The 21,281-nt window shown below is 43.3% G+C and overlaps 1 protein-coding gene across 2 annotated transcripts in view; it reads left to right on the top strand.

The window, feature by feature from the left end:
- Rfx4 (regulatory factor X4) overlaps nucleotides 1–21,281 on the top strand; it is a 129,692-nt gene that overhangs the window by 29,371 nt on the left and 79,040 nt on the right. For both annotated transcript variants that reach the window (XM_090328565.1, XM_090328566.1), the window contains exon 3: nucleotides 10,031–10,091. In XM_090328565.1, the coding sequence (XP_090184691.1) occupies nucleotides 10,031–10,091 (61 nt within the window). The remainder of the gene's footprint in view (nucleotides 1–10,030; nucleotides 10,092–21,281) is intronic.

The raw sequence follows: 21,281 nt of genomic DNA on the forward strand, positions 1-21,281 counted from the left end.
ATTCTTTCTCCTAGGCAAGCACCAGGGAGTTCCCTTTTTTTTCTGGAGAGGTAGGAGTGCAGTGAGCATGCGTGCATGTTTGCTGTGGCTGTGTGGGCCTGCTCTGCATGTGCCTTGTCCTTCCCTACTCCTTGCCTTGCCATCTCATCTTTTTTCCTGAATGTTCCCTTCTTCCTCTGACTTATTCTGAATGTCCCCTTCGTCTCTGTCTTCTTCTGAATGCCCCCTTCTCCCCGCCCCAGCCTCTCCCCTCCTGACTGGTCCACTGTCCAGGGTGAGAGGACGGAGGATATTCATAGCACAGTAAAGTTTGAACTCAATGGCGTAATGGCACCGGAAACCTAAAGTCACCATGGTCACAATGTAACTTGACTCACTGTGATATTGTCAAAATAGTATCCCATTTCCGGGTTCTACAGGTGGAAGTTTTCCATCTCTCCACCATTCAGCTCACTTAGTATGTCTGAGTACATTATCCAGTTTAGAGTCTTGTAACTTTATAAAAAGGGTTCCAGAGAAGAGGAAATGTAGTTAAGCTTATAAATTGAGGGGTTTGGGGGTGGGGAGGGGAGAGACGAAGGGAGTAGCGGGCCTTATTTACTGGGGAGAAAAAGAGAGGAGGAAGATGAGGACGTTCACAGTGGAGAGGCTCTCCTTGCCTGCAGCAGCTGGGAAACTGGCTTGAGCTCCTTGAGCCGAGGAAGTGACTTAGATACAGGATAGAGTTTTACAAGGAAAGCCCTCCTAAATTGCTTATATTCTATTTAAGTTACTTTTTTTTTTTGCCAGTCCTGGGCTTGAGCTCAGGGCCTGAGCACTGTCCTTGGACTTTCTCAAGGCTAGAGCTCTACCACTTGAGCCTCAGCACCACTTCTGGCTTTTTTCTATGTATGTGGTACCGAGGAATTGAACCCGGGTCTTCATGCATGCTAGGCAAGCACTCTACCACTAGGCCAATCTCCCAGCCAAGTTACTTTTATTCTATTCACTTGCTTTTTTGTGATGCTGTGTACACTAAGGAAGTTCTTTCTCTATAGCCTCCCTACCCCCTTTTTGGTGGTACTGGGATTTGGAACTCAAGAGATTTACTAGGCAAGCGCCCTCCCACTGAGGCCACTCTGCCCATCCCTTTCAACATTGGTTATTTTCAAGATAGGATCTCACTTTATTCCCCAGCCAGCTCGCTTCCCTTTGTGCCTCACTGCTAAATAGGTGCTTTAAGCATTATTAGACAAAGCATTCGTAGTCTTTATCTAGTGTCTGCTGTAGGCCTAGTTCTGGCTGGTGTCTGGGTGTGAGTTAGGATTCAAGACACCTCGCCATAGGCTCCTTGGATTGCCTCCTCTGCCTCTATTGTATTGTCAGGGCTGTCTACTCACCCCTGAGGTCCGTTCTGTCTTAGCCTCTCCAGCCCACTTTCTGCTTTCCTGAAGAATGAAGTGCTCCCTCATTTGAATGCTCAGCCCCTTCCATAGCCCCTCTATTATTCCTCCCTCCGTTACAGTGGGGTTCACAGTTCCATGAGAGGAAGAGACAGCATGTATCATCTCACCAGTATCCAACAGAGGAAGACTGGTGTGTGTGTGTGGGCGAGCGCGCGCGTTGGGGCTTGAACTCAGGACCATGTGCTCGTGTTTTTGCTTGGCTTTTTCCTATCAAGGCTGCTACTCTAACACTTGAGTCAACTCCAGCTTCAGAGAGGCTAGTTAGAGATAAGAGTTTCTCAGATTTGACTGCCTGAGCTGGCTTTGAACTCTGATTCTCAAATCTCTACCTTCTGAATAGCTAGGATTACAGGCACAAGCCAACAGTGCTTGGCTACATTCATATATTCCAAGACGCAGCATGCTTTAAAAAGAACTCATTGAGGAATCTTGCACTCTAGCTTCCTTCTCCCATTCTTTGTCCCACTCTAACTTCCCAGGACCAAAAACTCATATTGTTTTATTAGATATTCTTCCAGTGAAAATATGTATGTGTCAAGCACATTGGCTCAAGACTATAATCCTGGCTACTTAGGAAGACAGAGATTGGGAATTAAGATGTGAAATCAGTCCAGGCCAAGATGGTGCCTTGGGGGAGTTCCTGAGATTCTACCAATGGCTATGCACAGTGGGCCTGTCATTTCCGACAACAACACAAGGATGCACAAGTAAGAGAGCAGTTGAGGTTGGCCCTGGAACACAGTAAGAGACCCTACCTCGAAACTAACCTACATCAAAGGGAGTTGGAGGCATGACTCAAGTGACAGAGTGACTCACAAGTTCAAGGTCCTGAGTACAAACCAAGTACTCCCCCCCCAAAAGGAAATAAGTGTTTCTGTTTACCATTTTCTTACACACACACACAAATATATATATATATATATATATATATATATATATATATATGGTACACTACATGCATTATGCTGGGACTTGCTTCTTTGACTTAATTATCAACCCAGGAGTGTGGCATATCAGTAAGAATACATAGAGCATCCACATTTTTATTCGTCTTAATCTGTTTTTATAGTAGTTTAGTATCCGTTGTCATAATCAAGTGGCTACCTGGGCCTTTAGCAAACTTCTGCTGTTGTAGTCTGCCACCAATGGCTCTCTGTGTGTGCACATCAGTTCATTGCATCTAGAGGCAGCTGAAGGACCCATTCTCACATGTGAGGCTGCTGGAGTAAGGACATTTGGGTCTCAGTTGAATCTATCAAATGGTCCCCCATGTGGGAGGGGAAAGGGTGCCTGTTGCCCACAGCTTCCGAGCAAAGCTGTATGGTTGAGGTCGGGATTTTTGGCCATCTGATAAATGGTAGGTGGAATCTTAGTGGAGTTCTCCTTTCTCTGGTTAAAACTGATGGGTTTTCCACCTTTCAGGAGCATCTGTATTTCCCCCCATCATCAGTGATGTACTTTGTCCAGTTGTCTTCTTGGTTCTTGGTCTCTGTCTTCCTGGTTTTGGGGGTGCTCTTTTTCTGGTGGATAGGTGAGATCATTGTCTGTGCCCCCATTCATTTCCCCAAGGAAGCCACTAACTCGAAGCTTATGATAAGTTTTCTTTTCCTTAACATAGAAGTTTTAAAATTTCCATGTAGTCAGAACGTTTTCTTTTCTAAGGTCTTTTGAGTTTGGTATCAAAGTGAGGTCTTTCCCATGGAGGAGATTATGAAGGAATTCACTGAGAGGAGGGGAGGGGAGCAGGTGTGCCCACCCCCTTCGGAGCCATGCTGGCAACAGTACAGTTTTGTTTGGGACTTAGCCCTGTTCCCACGGGGAGAAAGATTGACTGCCAACGCCAGTGCCCACTGCCAAAGGCCTGGGTGGCAGATACCCTGAGCATCAGCTGGTTCTCTTAGCAGGGGTGGGGATAGAGGTGGATAAGAGGAAATAAAGCCTTTGGCAGCTCTCTGTTCCCAACAGGTGAGGTCTGGCCAGGTGCAGTCAGGTCAGTATAATGAAAGGAAATAGAATTAGAACTTTGAAGTGAAACTCAACACTCACATACACTTGAACCTTTCCTGGGATTTGGAAAGACATAATTAATTTTTAGAAACATTCTGTCCATATTAGACTCTGCCAAACTGGCTCAAGGCAGGAAATAGATCTCCACATATGGTGAATTCAATCAGCGTAGAGGCTGAAACATGAGGAAGAAATGATTAGGCAGGTGATAGGTTCTCCAGAATCTTCCGTCCCATCACTCTAGGATGAAGAGAGAGGCTCAGAGAGAGAGGCTTACAATTGAGGAGGTTTTGACATCCACAAGACTGAGTCCGTGCCTTTATCCCCCACTGACTGTGTGGCCTTGGGGGAAAGAGCTTGACTTCTGTGGGACTCAGTGTCTTTCTCTATTCGAGGGGAGCAGAGTCACAATCAGCCCTGATATGGATCAACACATGTCAACTGGGTTTGATGGTTCACATGAGTGAAATCGTTCTGGGGCCGCTGTGACATGTAAAGCTTGGCACAGTGAGCACTGAGAACGTTCAATAAATGTCCCCCGTGCACCTGTGTGTTGTGATCCCATATACTTGCTGAGAACAGAAGGGAAGGCTTGGCATTTAACCATGCTATAGTGCGTGTGTGTGTGTGTGTGTGTGTGTGTGTGTGTGTGTGTGTGTGTGCCAGTACTAGGGCTTGAAGTTAGGGCCTGGATGCTATCCTTTAGCTTTTTCCAGGCTTGTTCTCTATTACTGGAGTTAGTGCTCTACTTCTGACTTTTTTTTTTGAAGTTAATTTGAGAAAAGAGGGTCACAGACTTTCCTACCTGGACTGGCTTTGAACCACACTTGTCAGATGTCAGCCTCCTGAGTAGGTAGAATGACAAGCTACAGGCACCTGACTAAGGATTGTGTCCTTATGGTGAAATCTGCATACTGACACTTAACAACCAAGTGATGGCATTTAGAGGTGGTACCCAGGGAGGAGTGACGATGATGGAGGACTTCTGGGCAGAATTGAGGCCCTTGTACAAGTTTAGTTTTCTGAAGTGGAGGGTTCAATGTGAACAGACAGTTGTCTGTCTCTAAGTGAGAGAGTCCTCACTAGAGAAGATGCTAGCACCTTGATCTTGACTCTCGTCATTCAAGAATATGTTTCCAGTATTTTACAAACAGCCATTCAGTCAGTGGCATTTTGTTATCGCAACCTGAACACCCCATGAGCAGTGACTACACCCCCAGTGAGGAGCAGCCTGATCTGATCACCCCATACTGATTTGGGGCTGGTCAGACCTGGCCTCTGGGCCATTGCAGGGATATGGTGACAGTGGTTACAGAGTAGAGGCATATTGTTATAGTATGTACCTTCTAACCAGGGGTAGGTCAACAACTAATCCTTACAACAGCCCTTTGTGCCTGGGACTACTGTACCCCTCTTGTACAGATGAGGAAACAGAGGACCAGAAGTTTGTTCTAGGTCAGGCAGATGAAGTCACTAGGTCATCTAGGTCACTGATGTAGTCAGAATCTGAGCCTGGAAACTTGGCCCCCAGAGTCTGGGAAGACAGATGCAGAGACTAGAACACAAGGATTCATCACCAGGAATTGACCTGAGACTGCAGTGTGTTAAGTATCTTAGTCATAAAGGGAGAAAAGGAGGAGAGACACAGGCACCAAGCAACACCCTAGAAAGGCCTTTCTAAGCAGATGCTAGTTCTCTGGCTTTGGCAGGACCAGCAGGTGGATATTGGAGGATGATAGTTTCCTGTACGCTCTAGATGAATCAGGAATTCTACTGGCTGGAAATAGGGCTTTACAGGAGGAATCTCATTTGGCTTGATGTGTTTCTGTCCATTAAAATGAAAAGGCATTTGGCAGGACCATTCCTGTCAAGTGTGTAAGTGTCTATATCATCCGTAAGTCTATGCCATTACCTAAAATGAGCTCTCTGGCTCCTTTATCATCAACAGTCCTGCTTCTCTCCCAGATTCCAGCACAAGCTCACATTTCACCTTTGGTGTTGCTAGAGCATCCTGGATCTGCAGCCTACAGCACTTGCCTATGGCTTGCACTTCCTTTGCTAACAATTTAAACTCAGGAAAACAGAGGCTGTGTCTGTTCTGTTTCAGCCTCTAGCACCTGGCTTAGAGCTGTAACATAGAAGAAATTCAATGGCTATTTGATGAATGAGGACTTGGAGTCATGAAACAGAAGAATAGGCCTGGGAGTGACATGCATCCCCCTTTGAGAGATAGAGGCAGGGCATGAAGATCCTGGGCACCAAGACACCATGGTTCAGAGGGTGAAAGGAACTCAAGAAGCAAGCGCTATTATTGGCCTCCAGAAGACCAGTTATTGTCTAAATATTATCAGCAGTCACTTTCTTAAGCAACATAATAATCAGTCTCTCTTCACCACTGCATGATCTTAGGCAAGCTATTCAGCCTTGCCAAAGCTCTCAAAAAGAGGAAACTTCTTCTTGTTGTTGTTGGTTGTGGGGCTTAAACTCAGAGCCTGGACGTTGCCCCTGAGCTTTTGTACTCAAAGCCAGGGCTCTACAGCATTAAGTCACAGCTCCACTTCTGGTTTTCTGGTGGTTTATTGGAGACAAGGGTCTCGTGGACTTTCCTGGTTGGCTTTGGACAGTGAGCCTCAGATAGCCTTCTGAGGAGCTAGGATTGTAGGTGCTATCAGCTAGAAACTTTTTTGTTGTTTTGAGGTAGGATCTTGATATAGCTCTAACTGGTCTTGATGATTCTCCTACATCTGCCTGCCAAGTGTTAGCATTATAGATGTGTGCCACTGTGCTTGGCCTTTGTAAAACTTCCTGTACTGTTGGGAAGAATATAGAGACAGCCATGGGAAACAATTCCCAGTACCTAACTCAACTATATGATCAAAGAATATTTGTGTTCTGAATGTCAGTTTTACCCTGTAGATACAAGCATGGAGAATTATCTGTATTTCAGTTTGCTTTGCTTGCTATTTGTTTCTTTGTGGATGAGGGAGGTTGAACATTGTTCTTTGTGTTTATTTGCCTCCATTCTTGTGAGATTCATGAGTTTATGCTCTTTAGGGTACTGTACTTACAGAACATAAATGGCAGCTTTAACTACTTAAGTACCAGGGGTCAGGCCCTACAGTAGGTCCTGGCAGAAGGTGACACTTCATTAAAAGAGATGGATATGTACAGATGGATATGTAACCTAGCAGCGAGAATTGTTAACTGAGAAACAAGCAATGGGTTAGAGAACAAAGCTGGGATCCATGGTGCCTGACTTGACAAGCACTGGGGAAAATGTCAAAGAGATGATGCCGTTTTGTTCCTAAGCACAAAAGAATGAGTCATATTTAGAAGGTCAACAAAGCAGCATTAACAGTGTTGTGGTCATGAGGTATTTTGACATTCAACCCCTGAGAACACTTGCTATCCAGTTCACTTAGTGAGAACACCCACTAGGAAGAGGTATATTTTTATTAGTTGAGGAAGTAGTAGTGTCTCATAAAACACAAAAACAGAAGCAAGCATTTTGGGGAGGGTTCATTAGAAACAAATTGGACTTCTGAACTCCTAAGTTTTTCTTCATTTTTCTGTCTTCCTCATTGTTGACTTTGTTTTTAGGCTGCTTTTTTCCCCTATGACTGTGTCCTCTGATAGCTAATAGAACCCTCCATTCGGTCAACAAATGATTCCACTTCATCGGAGCCCAAACTCTCCATGAAGCAGATAGAGCGAGGGATTCTCCTTAATGTGACTTGCCAGCACCAGGCCACGGTACCACCTAATCCAGTCACATAAGATAATTGGCTTAAATTGATCCCATGTACCCAGAAAATGTATTTTAAAAAATTATCTTTAAGTAGTTGTACCAAGGCGTTTCAATTCAACATGTCATGCGACATTTCATTCGACATGTGCAGAATGTATCTTAATGCGTGTACCCTTCACCCCATTATTCTCCCCCATCTCTGTCAACCTCATCCATTCCTTGAAGTTACCTGGTTCCATTTTCACAAATTACATAGAGTGCATACATAAGGAGGGGGTGAGTACATCTTGTTGTGGGAAGAGCAACAATAGCTCCTGCCCCAGAGTTTGCCAGCAGAAATATTAATCAGAATTATACAAACACCAATCAATACTACTGGAAGTATGGAATTAACTCTATCGAGCTAATTTAAAACTTTAGGAAAATTTTTCTATATGAGATGTACCATCTTCATTTTCTTCTAGTTTTAGTTGTGATTTATTTAAATTTTTTCATGAACGCTAATTTATTTCTGTATGTTTCAAGACAGAGATTGAGTTTATTTATTTTTTATGTGGCTATTAAATTGGGTTGGTCATATAGTTTGAGGAATATTGAGGTTCAAATCTAGGACCTCGTACATGGTAGGCAAACCTGCTATTTCTCCAGCCTTTAGTATTTTGAGACAATATAGCCCAGGCTGACCTTGAACTCAAGATCCTCCTGTCTTTACCTTTCAGGTGTCTAAGATTTCAGGAGTGCTCCATCACTCTTGACTAATCATTTTCTTTTGAACTTAGTTATATCAATTATTTTGCACCAAAGTTTGTGGACCAAGAAATTCTGTTTTATGTTAATTATTCCTACCAGTCTTCATTAGGACTGGGGTAAGAGACGGATTATATGTATTTTATGGATCGTCTAGGATAAAATTGTGAGTAATTGCTCTTTGGTGGGCAAAGATTAAGCTGTGGTTCAACTTGTTGTATTGAAGATGCCAGCAAATGACCAAATTTGGCCAACTGCTTGTTTTCACTAACTGCAAGCCAAGAATGGTTTTATAGATAAGGCTGGTCAATCTGATGATAGGAAACAGTAACTGAATCCCAGTTATGAGAACAGTTATGAACCCTTGCAATACCCTACACGAATGCTTGCTTCACTGGCTCACAAAGAGCATCTTAGTCTGTTTAGGTTGCTCTAACAAAATGCCTTTAAATAAGTGAGCTATACACAACAGATATTTATTTCACGCAGTTCCAAAAGATGGAGAATGCAGGACCAAAGTAGTACAGATCTGCAGCCTGTTGAGGCCCTACTTCCTGTTCCTACGAGGTCCTTCTTGCTGTGCTCCTACATAGCAGAAGAGTGGGGGGAGGAAGAGGGGGGAGAGAGAGAGAGAGAGAGAGAGAGAGAGAGAGAGAGAGAGAGAGAGAGAGAGAGAGAGAGAGAGAGAGAGAGAGAGAGAGAGCGCGCAAGCGCTGGAGCGCTCTGTGTCTTTGTTTTTCTTTATGTGCGAAACTGGGTGCTTGGTGGAGTCTATCATCTATCTATCTATCATCTATCTATCTATCTATCTATCTATCTATCTATCTATCTATCTATCTATCTATCTATTTGGGGGGGCAGCTTCTGGGGGCTTGAACTCAGTACCTTGACTGGCTTTTCCGCTCACAGCTGGCATTCTGCTAACTTAAGCCACACCTCTACTTTCTGGCTTATTACCGTTTCATTGGAGATGAGTCTCACAGACTTTTTTGCCCAGGCTGACTTTGAACCTCGATCCTCAGATCTCAGTCTCCTGTGTAGAGAGAATTCAAGCCACTGATATCTGGCTATTATCATTTATTTTTAAAGTAAGGGCTCTTAATTCCATTCACAAGGGTTTCACCTGCGTAAGTTAATCAGTACAAAAGCCCCACCTCCAGCCAAATGCCATATTGTTTGGGGATTCAGTTTCCACATATTAATTTTGGAAGGACACAGACCTTTAGTGGGTGAGTCAACACATTCTTAGGGCTCAAACCATGTAGCTCCATTCTCATTTCACCTCGTTTCACGTGGCAGGAGGTGGTACACTCATCTGGTTCATGGTGAAGAGAGGCAGGTTTTCACACCAACCTCATACGACCTCACATCAAACTCACAAAAAGAAAATGAGTTTAAAAGTTTTCACATCAACCTCATAAAAAGAAAATGAGTTTAAAAGCTTTCACATCAACCTCATAAAAAGAAAATGAGTTAAAAAGTCAATTCTGCTATTTTTTTCTATAATAGAAGTTTTATGAGTCTAATCATCTTGGTTTCCCCCTTCCTTTCCCTATTTCAAATAAACAGATAAACATACATACAAAGGTAACAAAGTCAGATACAAACTTGATTATTGGGAGGGGGAAGGGGAAGGAAAAGGGGGACAAAAACATAAGAAGGGGTATCAAGGTCCGGGAAGTAATGTACCCATTACCTGACAAATGTAACTGTAACCCCTCTATTCATGATCCCGACAATAAAATGCAGTTTTTTAAAAAAGAATGCAGATATAGAAATACCATTTTTAAAGCTATCTCAAAGAACTTAAAGTAGCAATTATAAAGCAATATAGAGCTAATACATTTGTGCATCATTTCAAATACACATTTATTAATATACAAAATAAATATAATTAACTATAAAAAGAAAAAAAAGAAGTTTGATGAATCTAGCATGTTGGAAAAGCTAAAGTATCAGTCTTCTCAAAGCATCAACATTTGAAAGAAACCTTGTCTTTTTGAAACTGTGGAGAGCTGACTGGCCTTTAACTTTTGCCTTCTGTTTCCTACTGAAGTTAGCTCCTTTTCTTTCCTTTTAACAGATGAGGAGAAAGAAAATAATAGAGCACCCAAGCCCCACTCCACTCCCGCCACTCTGCAATGGTAAGTGATGAGAGACTCAGAGCCTCAAGAGAAAATACCACTTGGATATTTTGACATTATCGTGATAACTTGGCATGCAATAACCCTCATGAGATCTGTTCATTGTATAGCTATCTACAAAATTGCTCAGTTTAAATCTTGACTGGAGATTTGAAACTTCCTACTTATTTTATTTGAGGAGACTTTTTCCCCATTGTCCAGGGCAGGATTCTACATGGATCTTCTTGAATTTTAATAGGACCCATGATTGCAATTAATAATGTGAAAACAAATCACAGAAATGGAGATCTGCTCACTCTTACCAATAAGCTCAGAATCATTAAGAATTGATTGTAATCATTTGAATTTCTTTCTAACAATAATATAATGAACAAAAATAATCTTCTAGCCTGGCTCCTCTTTAACAGTTGACATTTCTAGATTTGATGAAATGGTGATGTTGGAGTATACGCCCTCATGTTTGACCCCTAAAGGTAAATTATCTTCTAAAACCTTGATTTGGAAATTAGATTGTAGCTTTGAACAGTTCTCTCATGAAATCTACCTGGCAGAGGATCTTGGGTACTCAAAGCATTTTATTCCTCTAGCAGAACAGCCCAGCAGTTAAAGGACTTAAAAAAAATGAAGAGCCAGGAGACAAGGAACTTCAATCTATTCCATGCCAGCCTTGGGCATTTCCTGTACACATATTTCATTTCATTCTCTGTTGTGCGCATATTACAGATGACCAAAGTTAACTCGGAGGCAAGTTGAATCATTAGCCTAAACGACGATTTGCCTGGATCTCTTTAACTACAAATCCCATGCTTAGGAAGGAAGAAAGAGAAAAACCAGGAAAGATAGAAGAGTGGAAAAGCAAGCAGCTAGCTGGGCAGTAAGGAGCCAGGTGTAATCCAGTCTCTAATCTACGCAGAGGTGAGAGGGACAAAATGTACTCTCTCCAATGCACCACAGCAGTCAGCTTGCTCCCCACAGAGCCATCGAGGTGACTGGTTTCCTTTCATCCCAAAACTCCATTTCCAGCCTTGCGACTGTTTCCACCACTGTCCCTGTAGTCTTCTCATGGCGTGTGCTGCTTTTGACCGCATTTAAAATTCTACATGGACATCCAGATGAAATCTCTGCCTGCAGCCCTCTTCAGATATTCAGACCACACTAACGAGGCAGGTGCTCTACATGGAAAAGATGTTGAAGTTTCTAGAAATGCAAGGAGATGCTCTGGTTTTAATAAGCTGAACAAGGTGTACAATGTAGAATAAACATTTGAAAGGGACTAGAAGAAAGTCACCTGTGCATGTCTTCCCCCCCCCCCCATGACTCTGTGGCATCTGTCTAGCTACAGAGGTACAGGTCTTGTGTCTCAGGCAGCCAAGAGCTAACTCCTGACTCTCCCACTTACCAAGCTGTGAAACTTTGGGGCAAGGTGGTTGTCGGTTCTGTGCCTCAGTTTATTTACCTGTGAAATGGGAATAACTACAGGCTTATCCTGCAGAGGAAAATGGAAATCTCAGTCTGGCATTGATTGGATGCTAAGTCCTCAGAGAATGATCCAGAGCTGGACTTCCTCCCCTCTGGCATATGAACCCCAGGTGCTCCTTCTGTGATACTTAATTCTCCCCCATCTTCTTCTAAACACATCTTCCAATGCACCAAATCAGACAGTGGATTTTTTTCCCTTATGATGCACCTGCTTTCGGTGGGAAATCAGATTCAAAAACATTTACATTTTAGTCTTATTATTATTGAAAGGCATAAAGTTGTTCAAGGAACATCAAATTTCCCTCTAATTTTCTTTATATTGTGTGTTTAAGTTCATTTCAGTGATTAATTTGAGAAATGTTTGCACAACACCTACTGTTTGCTCTGGGAACTCAGTGGTGGACAAAGTAGATCCAGAATGGGCTGTGTGTGTATGAAGTACTGGGACGTACATTCAGAACCTAGGTGCTGTCCCTTAGCTTTTGCACTCAAGGCTAGTACTCCACCACTTGAGCCACAGTTCCACTTCTGGCTTTTTGGTGTTTAATTGGAGATAGAAGTCTGGTGAGTTGTCCTGCCAGAGCTGACTTTGAATTTCAATCCTCAGATCTCAGATCTCAGCCTCCTTGGTAGCTAGGATTTCAGGCACAAGCCACAAGTACCCAGTAGGGGGTCATTTCTTAAGCATGAATAATAATAGACAGGAAATGCATTAACCAGTGAATACTGTGCAGTCTTAGAACAGTGCTGACGTGAATCTCCCATTTCAACAGTGAGGGAAGGCTTCTTCTAGGATAATGTGCTCAGGGGACAGTTGTGTGACAAAAAGTCCTCCCTGACATCAGGACCCACAGAATTCCAGGCCATTCCAGACAAGGATCAGCTGTCAAAGCCCTGTGGTGGTAGCTTAGACTTCTTACACCCAAGGGTGATAGTTTATTTAGTATGTGCAAACATAGGTGGAAACAGGTCCGGGGGAGACTGAAACCCAGGCTTCAGATAATCCTGTAGGAAAGTTCTGAGGTCAAATGATGCTTCAGGGATGAGCTTACAAGAGGTGATAGAAGCCTTTATTCTCCCCCATTCATTTTTTTTTGCTGTAGGACAGTGGTGGGGGTGCTGCTTTGGGAGAGGAGATTCTCTTGGTCTTTGGCTAAGGATAATTCCCACAGAGGGACTTAGCTTCTGAAACCCATCTCCCAGTCCTACAGAATAACGAGGGCTCCTACCTCAACATCTATGCCTTCCTTGTCCAAGGTACTTCAAAGAAGCACCCTGTGGTTCGAGCATAATAAGTCAGTATACAGACGGGGTGAGAGAGGGAGGCAGGAAAGTGTTACCTAAACAGGAAGAAGAAAATGTAAGACTTTTCTCTAAACTTAGGTGGGAACAGAGTTGTGCTTAACAGTATGCTAGAAGACATAGATTTCCTCTAGAGAGATAGGTCTCCTCCTGTGAAGTTCCCACAAACAGTTACTTTAGAACATGTAAAAATTTAATCTCTCACAGGGAACTGAATGCACCCTCAACTTATATGGAATAGTGACATAATTTCCAATGCATCCCTTTTTTTGCTTTGGCTGCCTGGAGCTCAGATATAAAGATGAACTGTCACATGGCTGTGGTTAAGCTGTGATGCTCAGTTCTGAGCCTCGTCACTAGCTAGGATTATAGGCATGAGCCACCGCACTTGGCTGCTCAACATAGTTTCTAAAAACCAGCATAACAACAACAAAAAGTAGGATTGTTCTCTACAAGAATCCCATCTCTTCAGTGACACTTGTGACTACATTATCCCCTGCTCCCAGAGATGGCTGACCAACTGGGGAGAGTGGGGTGACGTGCAGAGGGCCAGGGAAGGACCTGCCCCCAAACCTGCTATTGCTCTGGAATATTGGATTTGTCTTGGGTTAGGAGGTACTTGCTTCTCCTCTGCCCACTCCTCCAATGCCATATACCCTTCCCCTCTACCCGAGAGACCGGACTGGCTCCTGTGAACAAGTAACACAGCAGCCAAGCAGTCAAAAATAATTGGGGCCATGTGATCTGGAGACAGCCTGTAGCAGAAATCAGGCAAATATTGTCAAATGCCTCCTGCCAAACTCTTCCCAGCATCCTTGGTCATGAGGAGGCATAAATCCCAAGTCTCTGGAGCTGGTGAATATGGCTGGAATTCCCACTGTACAATCACCTCTATTCACCCTGAGGGTTTCATATGGAAGGCAGCCTGTTCCGCCATCCGGACTGTGCCTGTCCTGCCTGAGGTCTGCCTCCCACACACCCCACTGCTTTCTTCCCAAGCTCCTGGGGGCCTTCATGGTGGGGATATCCCCTCTATGAAATTTCCAGAAGAAACACCCTTCCCCTACCCCTCAAACAAAGACCCAAGTGTCAGTATCTTGGCAGGGTGGCTTGGGGTAGAAGGTGAATTTGAAGCTCTGGGTGGTTGGTGGACTGTCAGTATCTCAAATAAGCATGAAACCAAATAAATGTAGTATTTCTTTCAAGTGTCCTCAAAGGTCATAGACAGGAAATGAGGCTTGGCACGGTGACAAGGAAGTATGCTGATAGAGTAGAGCAGGCCCAACTTGCTGGACGTGCCAGGATCCGGAGATCTGCAGTCACTTCTGACTTAACTGTTAACTCAACAGCAACTTCAGAATATCAGCTAGGCTACCTGGCTCCAAAAGGGATTTTTGTTTGTTTTAGCTCTGAATACAGTAAGAGGGGCCAGAAAACACCAGGGAGGAGTCGTAACTATGTCCCAGCGAGACATAGCTTCTGATGGAAAAAGGCAACTGAAGGAGAACACACAGAGGTCACTAAATGGCTGAGAGTAGGGGATACATGTAGGAGATTGAAGCTCCTATTTAAAAGAAAAATAGACAGGGCACCAGTGGCTCACCCCTGTAATTTTAGCTATTTAGGAGGCTGAGATCTGAGGATCGTGATTCAAAGCCAGCCTGGGCAAGAAAGTCTGTGAGACTCTTTATCTCCAGTTAACCACCAGAAAATCAAAAGTGGCTCTGTGGCTCAAACTGGTAGAGCACTAGCCTAGAACAAGAGAGCTCACGGACAGTGCCTGGGCCTCAAGTTCAAGCCCTACGACTGACGGAAATAAAAAGAATATTTTGTGTAGCCAGTAAATATAGGACATGGTAAAGCCATGCAAGTAGGAAATTTTGCAATCTCGTTCACAGTGTAAATGTGTGGTTGTCAGCCATTCTTTATGATGTACATGAAGACTCTCTCCTCCGTGATGCAAACTGGTCCATGCAAAGATGTTCTTTGAGGCCCTAATTTGAACAGTGAAGCAGAGGGAAAGAATGAATGGAAAGGAAAAATGGAGAGGGTCCCTTGTAGCAAGGAATGATACCAGCCCCACCTCAATCCAGCCATCAGTCAGTGTTCATAAGGGAAAATAGAACCGGGTCAATTGAGGAGAGGGGTGGGGTTAGAGAGGTGGGAAAATGATTGACAGGGGTGACATTGATTAAGATATATTGCTCTCACAAAAGGACAGGTTGAATTGAATCACCTTGGTATAACTACTTTAAGATAATTTAAAGAAGAAAAATCACTTCAGTGTTTTTTTTTGGGGGGGGAGGGTGGTCCCCAGCATTCCAGGCTGCTAGCCTCCCGGCTCCGCACAGAAGTGTTTATAACTATTTGAACCTTGCAATGATGGGTATGAAGTACAGCCCCAGGGAGAATATCCAAGCCTGAACGCACCAAGTATGAGGGGAGAGCGTCTGTAGTGGAAAGACACGTGGGTGCAAGGTGGCTAGACATGCTTTACAGCAGTGAACAGCTTAATGGCTGAAGACAGAGGACTGTATGGGAAATGGGGTGACCGTAGGCTGGAAGGGCTCTCAGAAGTCAGACATTGGGGGCCATAGAGGCCCAGGGGAGGAAGCTAGATTTCTGTGAGGAGGCAATGGGGTCTGCTATTGAGTTTAGACTACAGCCTTGCCCTGATTACTTAGTAAGTCATTATAGTCTTGGATATAGCCTTGGCAAATTCTTTTTTTTGTGTGTGAGATCTCATTTTGGCAAAATAAAGGAAAGGTGTTTCTGTTTTTAGATATGTCTGCAAAACCTGAGAAGTGGGCACTTTGCCCTGGCATACATAAGAAGTCTTGGGTTAAACAGGAGAATAGAGGAGAAATTATGCTAGGTATGAAAACATTTGTTCTTCATTGGAAATTGCTGGTGCAAAGCCTCCTCCATGCATCCTAGGAGGCCATGAGCTGTCATCTTTTCTTCCCAGGAGGTCTCCTTAAAAATGTACACCTCTGATAATGACTCCTGTGAGCTGGCAGCCAAGTTCATTATCTCCCCGTAATAGGATGGGCTCAATTCAAATATGATCAAATCATTAATGGAAAATAGGAAAATGGACCAACTTGAAGATTTTTTTTTTGTGTGTGTGTGATCATTATAAAAATCCAGGTATAATAGAGTATTGTTCACTGTTGAAGACTAATGACGTTCTGGACTAGAGGAGGAAAGGGGAAATTTCATCATCTGATACGAAGAAAGATAATTAAGTGCCTTCTCTCTACTGTGCCTTGGTTGTGAAAGCTGGCATTCCAATTAGCAACTGGACTACACAGACTAGAGCTCTGGATTTTGTGAGGTGGTTTGGGGACCTGTGTTGCGATGTGATTCTTGTGGAAGCATATCAAGCATTAAAGGTGTCCTTGCATGCCAATTACATCTATTCATTCACAGAGCCTATTAAAACACTTCTTAGCCACAAGCCACTTGGATATGTTGAGGCTCAGGAGTTTCCGATCAGAGGGACAAAACATGGCAGCAATGCAGTCACTTAGGAGGCGCTGGCCTTTGACAGGTAGCTCCTTAATTAGCTCAGCCTGTGTAAGCTGACTTATGCCGTTTCAGTCAAATAGTCTGTGGTTGCTAGGGGTTTCTCTAATGTGTATCTGAACCATGATCTTATATGTTAATCTTGATCTTTTGGTTAGATTTAACAAGCGATTGAACCACAAGGTCAATAAATAGGAACTCATGAGATGTTAGACATCAATAAGGAATGAAGAAGCCAGTGTTTATCTGAGACTTCAGTGTCACATGGTGTGTGTGTGTGTGTGTGTGTGTGTGTGTGTGTGTGTGTGCACTGGATCTTAAACTCAGAGCCTCAAGTTCTTGCTTGGCTTTTTTGCTCAAGGCTGGCACTCTACCATTTGAACCATACCTCCCTTCAGGCTTTTTAGTAGCTAATTGGAGATGAGTCTCTTGGATTATTGCCCAAGCTGGCTTTGGAATTTTATCCTCATATCTCAGCCTCTTGAATAGCTAGGATTATAGGCATGAGCCACCAGTGCCCCCAACACCACATTGGAAAGCATTCTGCTCGCTCTATGAGCTACGTGTCTTTGGTATTTCTAATCATGGGGATCAGTGCTCACCACTCACCCAATCGGTCAGCATGGGAACCTGAGGCTCCCTGGGCCCCCCTCTTCAACACACAGCAAACACTCACAGCTTAGATGTTATCTGTGCCCCCATGGCCACTGCTTCAGCTCATGCCATCAATTCCTGCTTGAGTTTTTATAGTGACTTTAAACTGCTCTCACATGCACATCCACTCGCCCCATTCGTTCATTCACTCACAGGCTTTGTCAGTCCTCTATAGTCACCCGCCATAGAGGTACAGAATGACCTTTGCAAATTAAAAATTGACCATGCCACTCCCATGCTTACAAAAAAATGGGATTGATCCAGATGCCAGTGGCTTATATCTATAATCTTAGATACTCAGGAGAAAATGCTACTGTGGCTCAAGTGGTTTAAAAAAAAAATCTCAAGCTCCAGGACTAGCACACACACACACACACACACACACACACACACACACACACACGTGCGCGCGCGCGCGTGCATGAATTGAATAACACTTTATCGATTGAGAGGTTGATTAATTGATTAGTAGCACTGGGATCTGTAGTCAGGGCCTAGTGTACAGTGGGCAGGAGCTCTTCCTTCTGAACCACACTCACAGCCATTTTTGTTTCACTTCTTTATTGCATAGAATCTCACCTTTATGTTCAGGATTTACTTCAGATCATAGTCTTTTTCTCTCTCTGCTTCCCTTGTAGCTGGGGTTACAGAAGTGCACTATCACACCTCACCTTATCATTTTATGGGATCCTAGGCAAGATGAGTTTTCTGTGGTTTAAGCACATTTGTTGAATCTATTCATAGAGTTCTTCTGGCCAAAATTAACCTTAGGAAATGATTAACATATATTAGCAAAAGGATTCTATTTGCTCTTCTGCACAGTGTATTCTATAGAAAGCCCCAGCAGCCCTAATGTGTCTCTGTCAGATTGGGCGGGTGGTCCATGGTACTGGGCCTAAGGTGTTGAAAACAAACCTCTGAGGAAATTGCATAAGGAAACTGTAGATTCTAAGATGAAACTTACTGAAATTTGGTAGGATTTTTTAAAATTTTCTTTTATACTCAATGCATTAATGATTAATAGAACATAATAAGCTTTAACTTAATGTTATTTTTGTTATCCACAACATCATTATCACCACTATTGCTGCTGTTATTATTCCTATGGCATTCCCGAAATAGGTGGGTCTTCGACAGAACTCTGAGTCTTCGTCTTTTTGATCTCTTAAAACCACGTCCCTGTCTTCTGAAAAGCATAGTCTGATAGAAATTCCTAAGTGCCAAGCCACATTCTTTTGTGTGACATTTAAAGATGCTCTGAGGGGTAAAGAGAATCAAAGAATGTCTTCTAGATAAAAACAGCATGAGGGCACTCACCATACACTTTGAGAAAAAGAGAGAAGAGGGTGGATTGGTTTTAAGGACATGGTGTGTGTGTATAGAAATATCACAATGAAACCCCCTGTATTACAAAGGTACGCCAATTCAAAATTTTCTTCTTTATAAAAGTTACTTCCCAGCCTAAGCACCTGTAGCCCACCTGTAGTCTCAACTACTCAGGAGGCTCAGATCTGAGGATCAAGGTTTGAAACCAATCCAGGCAGGAAAGTCCACAAGACTCCAACCTCATATTAAACCAAAAGCCAGAAGTGGAGCAATGGTTCAAGAGATAGAGCCCTAACCTTGAATGAAAAGCTAAAAGACAGCATCTGGCCTTGAGTTCAAGTCCAGTACTCCCCCCCACAAATGGTTCTCTGACTCTGCCCCCTCCCAGCCTCCCCAGCCCAACATGGCTCTTTTCTTTTAGACAGTCATTGCTGCTTTTACCCAGAGCTCTACCACATACCATGGCAGACAAAAATAAATACACACATATATGGCATATATACATATTTATGGCATATATACATATTTATGGCATATATACATATATGTTAGGCAAGCACTCTATCACTAGGCCTAACGCCAGGCTTATATTAACTTGCAATCAATTTGCTTCAGCTTCCCAAGTACAAGGATTACAGACATGTGTCAACTTGCCTGGCTTTTATATGGTTATAATGAGGGTCAGACGAGATCATGGCCTCTCAGTGCCTGGCACCTAGAAAAACTCAAAAAATGGTAGCTGTTGTTCATCATCACAAATCCGAGTCACAATCCTTTTCGGAATCCTGTCTATTTGTTCATTTCTCTGCCTCCCATCTTCAGCTGTACTATAGTTAGCAGCTTGTAGTACTTAAATATTCTTACTTCTTGCATGTAAAGTTCCCAGAATAGACTAGAAAGTGAACTAGGTCATAGTTCATGCCTTCTGCCAACACCAAGTGCACACAGGAGCTGCACAAGGAGCAGCAAATAGGGAGCAGTGAGGACAGTGGCCCATTCCAGGGCACATCTAACTTGGGCCAATTGTTGTCATGTGGGAATACGGGTCCAGGCCTGCCAGATCCCAGCTTTTTCATAAGAAGCCAGAAGCCTAGACTATCCTTAAAAGCAGGGCCAATACTTTGGGCCAAGCAGAGCGTGTCCGTGAGACCCTAGCTTGGAATAGTAGTCCTCTTAACTCACATGCTCCCTGGAGTTCCAGCTGAGACTCCTGTTATGGATTTTCCAGCCGGCTTGTCTAGAACAACAGCCCTGGAGGTGGCAGTGAGGTCCAGGTGAACCTCACAGGCTGATTTTCACTCCAAATGGATCTGAAGCTCAGACAGGCCCGAGAAACTTGTCTATAAGAAAGCTAGTTTCTCACAAGGCAGTACATGTCCGAGTTCTCATTTGTGGAGCTGGGGGACACATGCACTAGAACTGAAACCCTTTCAAGACACAAAGCCTTTGTTTTCAAAGTCATCACTGTTGTTTGTTTGTTTTTAATTAGTCAAGAACACTGCCCAGCACTCAGCAAATATTGGTGGAATTAAAGATTACCCCTGCCTCTATGTGTCTACTATGAATTTATCCATTTGTGCAAGCAAGGACAATCTTGGCTGACCTAAATAAATGCTTGTACCAATAACTATTTGGTGAATAACTGAAATTGTCTATCCATCAAACATATATTGAGTTCCTAGGAATATATGAGACCTCCAGGATTCAGAGGTGACTTAGCATCCCAGCCTCAAGGCACTCAGTCACCTGCAAGCGTGGCCAGAACCGCTTCATGGAACCCTACAGGAATTGTTCAGTGTTCTCTTTCTCCGAGCATGGAGGAGCAGGCACCGTTACTTTCCCATTTCCCTGGACTGTGTTTACACCTGAGGTTTGACTCTGAAGTGATTGTGTTCCTTTCTTTCAATCCCATGTTGGAATGAGGGCTGGCCTTTCAATTGGCCACTCCCAAAGGCTGTGTCCTCATTCCACTTGAGTTATGACAGTACTGGACCACTTTGCCAAATGCTCTCAGAGTGAGTTTGAAGCCACTTGAGGACATTTGTTTCATTGCTGTAGAATTATGTTTTGTTTTTTCTTCTTTTACAGAAAAAAAAAAAAGTTTGGTGCTTGATTATTCATTACCTCCCACCAAACTTGGCTTTGAATTACTTCCTAAAATAAAACTCATTCGAAATGTTTTCTGTTGGCTATGGAGCAGCATAGATGACAGGCACTGAGGGCAAAACCCAAAGAGAAATGACCAATTATCAATGTGCCACAGAAGTTCTGTTGGAAAAGGTGTTTAGCTCTGTGCACAAGGTTGGCAGAATTCATTTGCCTACATTCCGGTGTTAAGTTTGTTTTTTTTTAAATGGAACCCCAAACTATAACTAGTCTTCTTCTATAGCCCCAATATGTAGCATAGAATCTGATGGGTATCCCAAGTGGATAACGGTGAAGTCTAACATCCATTAGCATACATGTGGCAGGAACTAGGCTGGCAAATGTGACATATTGCCATGTCTGGCAGTGTTCCCACCTTAAGAGATGTTACGAATCATCACTTTCCTGAGGAATACTAGTGCTGGAACATAAGTAAGTTACTAAATATCACCATTCCAGCAAAGTGATAGGACTGAGAAAGTAAACAGGTATCAAGTCATTAACCCTAATGAAGCAGAAGAACAGGAGAGTCTAAAATAATCAAGAGGTCAGCTCGCTCCTGGTTGACTAGTTGTCTAGCCAACTTGGCTATTTGTTTCCCCAGAGCACCAAGATGCTCCTAAATGTCACCAGCAACCTTTGTCTTCTTCCGATGGCTCCATGAAGCCAGGCACAGTGGCTCATGCCTGTAACACTAGTAACTTATAGGCTGAAATTAGGAAAAGCTCAGTTTGAGAATAGGGTGGGCAAAAAGTT

The sequence above is a fragment of the Megascapheus bottae genome, chromosome 2 (assembly GCF_031878675.1).
Source record: "Megascapheus bottae isolate mThoBot1 chromosome 2, mThoBot2.hap1, whole genome shotgun sequence".
NCBI lineage: Eukaryota > Metazoa > Chordata > Mammalia > Rodentia > Geomyidae > Megascapheus > Megascapheus bottae.